Genomic DNA, 5241 nt, shown 5'->3' with positions numbered 1-5241 from the left:
ATCTGCCCACTGTGTCCATATTGTGACCAGATTCCCTGGTCCCTCTGTGTATGCAAATTAATCCAACCTGTCTTGGACCTCCCTTATAACACAAGCTGTATAAATCGATAGAAAACAGCACACTTTTATAGTCATTAGCTTTACACTTCCACCATTACACCATTATGTTTGTTATCCAACGATTTATATGTATGGTATACATTTAGACAAATTGTAATTTCTCCTATCCAATATGTAGCAATTTTGGCAACTTTTTACTATCAACATTTTTAAATGACACCTTCTATAAAAAAATATTTCATCAAAAAACTTAAAACACAATTGGGAGTTCATCTCCTTTAATTACGAAAGTACCCTTTACTACTTAACCAAGAGGGTGTGGACATTTTTCAAAGGCAGCAACACACCTATATTTGTGACACTGAAACACAGTGCTGTAAACTTAGACTTCTCAAACTAGTTTTCTGTCATGACGTATCAAGTCTCTGTTTCATGAGCCTCATCTTGTCCTGTTGTATCATCACGTGGGACCATCTGGTGTTGGTGTGTTTCAGGCTTGTGTCTGTAGTACAAAATGAGTGACATTGCTAATGCTGCCAAGAGAACTATCCCTAATAATCCCAAAGCTGGTCTGCCCCTGGTTGCAAGAGGCACCTCACAGCATTCTGTAGAAGAGAAGAGAGAAAGAGACAGGCTTTCAGCTTCACCTCCCAAATACCTCTTCCTCTAGTAGTACTGCCTGGTCACTGAACCTTTCATTGAGGTCATTGTGAACAGTTCCTGTCATGGGAAGTTGCACTCTGCAATGGTGTTATTCTTGCATGCAGTACATATATACACAATGCTCATATGACTCATTTGCCCTCATGAAGTGAAATGTCAAATCCTTATTTAAGATGGGTGTGTTTGACTACTAATTGTGTCTAGAATTCATACATTGCAGACTTTGTGTAAGAGTAACACACTATCTCGTCAGGGTTTAGCCCTTAGTGATTATGCAATGGTTTAATATTTCATCACTAAATCAGTGATCCATACTTGGTCACATTGCTCTACCTCTAAACCAGTTGGTAGGTCACAACATTACCTGGGAGTGGGTGGAGGGTGAGTGAGCGGGTGAAGCTTTGATTGAGAACATCCAGTCTCATTTCAGTAATGATGGTGAGTGTACCGTTTGGCCTGACCTCCATGGAGCTGTGGACCTCATAGCGCCCCCTGCTGTCCAGGCCAATATGGCTGTGGCTCTGATTGGAGATATCTCCTCCAATGGAGTCTGTCCACAGCACATTAGGCTGGGGGAAACCCTGGGAGGAGTTGAGGGTGATGATGAAGCTGTCACAGGATGACTGTACAGAGAGCTGGGGCTCCATGAAGGGGGCTAGGGGTAAACAACAATACTCATATTAAACTCTTAACATAAGAGAACTCTAACTGCAAAAGGCTTCAGACAAGTAGATGACTATGAGCTGATTTTGTGCAGATAGCTTAATCCTTATTTGTCTCTTAATCCCCCATAGATGCAAGATTTCTGAAAAATCTGATCGGACAAAAATACATACTCTCTAACCTGCCACTAAAAGTAGTAGCTTTTCCTGGGTGCTTCCCTGTTCATCTGTCACATCACAGGTGTACTGGCCCTGGTCACCCGGTTGCACACCACTCAGTCTAAGTGAGGCATTTCCCACAGTGAGCTGGTCTTCAAACAGATGAGTGCGTCCCTTGTAAACAACACTCTGTCTTTCCAGCTGATCTCTCCCATAGTAATAGCTGTGGACCACCTCTGATTCTCCCTGCTGCCAGTTGACGTACAGGTGGTTGAGGTTCAGGTTTTTAGATGGAGGGAAATAGCAGCTAAGGGTGATGTCACTGCCCGGAGCTGCCACTCCCATAGGTGAAATAAGGAACTGAACCTCAATAATGACTAAGGAAGGAGACAGATAATACAGCCATTGATTAGGGAGAAACTTAAATTATCTTGTATTATATCTCCAAAGATACTGTGATACTTTTGTGATTCTTGGTGACGGTTGTTGTAAAACCAACATTCTAAATAATACTAAATGTTTGTATACAAATGTACACATGATAAGATGATGGAATATGATAACTATCTACCTGAGAAAAGCAATGAAGTCGAAAGAAGCTGTGAGATGACAATTGTCTTTTCATCCCACATGCTTTTGAGTAGACCTGTAAAAAATAAATCTTACATGTGAAAAACAATGTGGATCACATCCATATACTGAAAATACTACATGCCTTGAGTTACAACATGCATGGCTATACTTGTCTCAGTAAGACATACCAATATTCATGATAACTGATGAAGTAGGCCTATTTAAACTTTATCAGTTATATGTGGATGAAAAGTATCAAGAGGTTGGCTAACTAAAGCCTTTTTCACATTGGCAGTTTGAAGTGACTCAAATGCTATTTTTTTGCATATCCAATTAGAAACTGTAATTTTTCCTGCAGTCTGAACAGCCAAAAAGCACATGGAATCAGATATGTCAAGCCACATTTCAAACCACCATCGTAGATGGTTTGAAGCCAGATACAAATCTGATTCCTGGCCATGCGACTTCAAATACAGCATTGTGATAGCCTACCTACATCTTCTTTTTAATTTATTTGTATATGTTTTTTAGCCCCTGTTTCTCCCATATCGTGATATCCAATTGCGATCTTGTCTCATCGCTGCAACTCCCCAACAGGCTCGGGAGAGGCGAAAGTCGATTCATACGTCCTCCGAAACATGACCCGGCAAACCGCGCTTCTTAACACCCGCCCGCTTAACCCGGAAGCCAGCCACACCAATGTGTCGGAGGAAACACCGTTCAACTGATGACCGAAGTCAGGCTGAAGGCGCCCGGCCCGCGACAAGGAGTCGCTAGAGCGCATGAGGCAAGTAAAGGTTTTCTGATCCATGCCCCTAAAGGTATCTGTGACCAACAGATGCATATCTGCATTCCCAGTCATGTGAAATCCATAGATTAGGGCCTAATGAATTTAATTCAATTAACTGATGTCCTTATATGAACTGTAATTCAGAAAAATCATTGAAATTGTTGCATGTTGCATTTATATTTTTGTTCAGTATAATTTGAAATCCGATTTACTTTTACTATGTTACATCTAGTCTATGAGACAAGGCTGCATGGTGGCCCAACATCATATTAAGACACTTTATATTGGTGTTTCCTTTATTTCGGCAGTTACCTGTATCTGACCTTCTGGTTTTGTAACTTAGCTTTATCTTAGAAATATCATCACTTAGTGCAATCAGAGCCCATGTGAACTGAATTAAAATGGAATAGCATGGCTTATTTAAAGAGATTAAACATATAATTTAAAGATGGATACATACTAGTGTGGGCATCATCCAGTTATAATGATGTCAGATGAGTTGACCTTTTACTCTGTAACCTGAACTGCAGCGCAATACCGGACACACCCTGCATGTTTACACTTGATAAGATGATGTAATATGATAGCTATAGCTACCTGAGAAATTCAGTGAAGCCAAAAAAAGCTTTGAGATGGCTTGTCTTCATTCCACATGCTTTTGAGTAGACCTGTAAAAAGAAACTTACATGTGAGGGGGGGATCACATCCATATTTTAAATACTACATGCTTTGAGTTAAACATGCCTACTTGTCTCACGCAGACGTCAATTTCATGATAACTGAATTTCATTGATACATTATTTGTTTACATTGTTGGTAAAATGTAAGTGTTACAAAGAGTTTGGCTAGCTAACAACAAGAAGAAGAATCCCCAATAAAGGTGAAAATGATCACGGTTTACATTTTAATGCGTTTCATTACGCGCATAGGCTACATCATCCAGTACATCTGTTACTGTACGCTACTTACGTTTCGTAGGCTCACTGGTCGATAAAGACAATATTAACTAGGTGGATGATATAAAACACCAACGACACCGAGGACAGGGGATTTTCGAGTAAAACTTGTTTTGTGTTCGTATTCTTCACTGCGCAGCATGCTTGAGGATAGGAACAGAGATCTGTTTATGTTCATAGGCTTGAGGGAATCCCCTCAACCAACTTGGTCTCAGAGCATATGGTATTATTCTGTACGTAAATCCGAGACACTCCGTTTAGTATGATATGGAAAGTGTCCTATGGTATGTATTCATTTGTGGCTGTCCATCAACCATTTTGTATGATATGTTCCGAATTACAATTCGTATTATATGTTACTGATTTGCAAACGTACAATATGTTACGAATGTCAAATCTTACAATATGTTATGCATTTTCAAAACATATGATACGTTACAAATTCTAGCTAGGTGGCTAACGTTAGCTAGGCTAGGGGTTAGGGTTAAGATTATAGTTAACTTTAGGAGTTAGCTAAAAGGGTTAAGGTTAGGGTTGGGGGAAGGGTTAGCTAACATGCTAAGTAGTTGTAAAGTAGCTAAAAAGTAGTAAGTTCTTGAAAAGTTGCTAATTAGTTCAAATGTTGTTGTCCGTGATGACATTCTAACTTGCAACCTTTGGGTTACTAGACGTTCGCATTATAGGCCCATCCATCCACCATGACATAACACCCTACTTTCATTTTTGCTTTAAGCAACCATCTGTCTTTTGTAGCCATACCAATCGTAACAGCCGTGAGCTGCCCAGTGACACGAGCCACCAGACGAGCTAAATCACTTCTATGCTCGGTTCGAGGCAAGCAACACTGAAGCATGCATGAGAGCATCAGCTGTTCCCGACGACTGTGTGATCCCGCTCTCCGTAACCGATGTGAGTATGACCTTTAAACAGGTCAACATTCACAAGGCCGCAGGGCCAGACGGATTTCCAGACCAACTGGCAAGTGTCTTCACTGACATTTTCAACATGTCCCTGACAGTCTGTAATACCAACATGTTTCAAGTAGACCACCATAGTCCCTGTGCCCAAGAACACTAAGGTAACCTGCCTAAATGACTACCGACCCGTAGCACTCACTTCTGTAGCCATGAAGTGCTTTGAAAGGCTGGTCATGGCTCACATCAACACCATTATCCCAGAAACCCTAGACCCACTCCAATTTGCATACCGCCCCAACAGATCCACAGATGATGCAATCTCTATTGCGCTCCACACTGCCCTTTCCCACCTGGACAAAAGGAACACCTATGTGAGAATGCTATTCATTGACTACAGCTCAGCGTTCAACACCATAGTGCCCTCAAAGCTCATCACTAAGCTAAGGACCCTAGGACTAAAC

At 41.1% G+C, this 5241-nt stretch overlaps 1 protein-coding gene across 2 annotated transcripts; it reads right to left on the bottom strand.

Moving 5' to 3' along the window:
• Window positions 1-239: 239 nt before the first annotated feature.
• Window positions 240-4061, bottom strand: LOC311140343 (CD276 antigen-like). Of its 2 annotated transcripts, none has more exons than XR_014614138.1 (6): window positions 3877-4061; window positions 3505-3575; window positions 2116-2190; window positions 1560-1921; window positions 1088-1378; window positions 240-665 (listed from the first exon to the last, which is right to left on the bottom strand). XR_014614138.1 is itself a non-coding variant. In XM_084175364.1 (6 exons), exons 3-6 carry the CDS (start codon window positions 2174-2176, stop codon window positions 478-480), a joined length of 894 nt encoding a protein of 297 aa, XP_084031490.1. In that variant the 5' UTR covers window positions 2177-2190; window positions 3505-3575; window positions 3877-4057; the 3' UTR covers window positions 240-477. The 2 variants fall into 2 exon arrangements, 1 of the variants encoding a protein (XP_084031490.1); XM_084175364.1 differs by having other exon boundaries at window positions 1568-1921; window positions 3877-4057.
• Window positions 4062-5241: the final 1180 nt, after the last annotated feature.

Source organism: Coregonus lavaretus, assembly GCF_964263955.1.
Source record: "Coregonus lavaretus genome assembly, chromosome: 13".
Classification (NCBI taxonomy): Eukaryota; Metazoa; Chordata; class Actinopteri; order Salmoniformes; family Salmonidae; genus Coregonus; species Coregonus lavaretus.
Note: the sequence above shows the minus strand (reverse complement) of the source record. Positions and strands in the feature narration are given on the sequence as shown.

What these genes read in the sequence shown, in the direction of transcription:
- LOC311140343 (XM_084175364.1), bottom strand. Translation starts at nt 2,176, where the DNA reads ATGTGGGATGAAAAGACAATTGTCATCTCACAGCTTCTTTCGACTTCA. An exon ending in GACTTCATTGCTTTTCTCAG is followed by an intron (nt 1,922 to 2,115) that starts GTAGATAGTTAT and finishes CTCCTTCCTTAG; the next exon opens with TCATTATTGAGGTTCAGTTC. An exon ending in CACCCTCCACCCACTCCCAG is followed by an intron (nt 666 to 1,087) that starts GTAATGTTGTGA and finishes TCTCTTCTACAG; the next exon opens with AATGCTGTGAGGTGCCTCTT.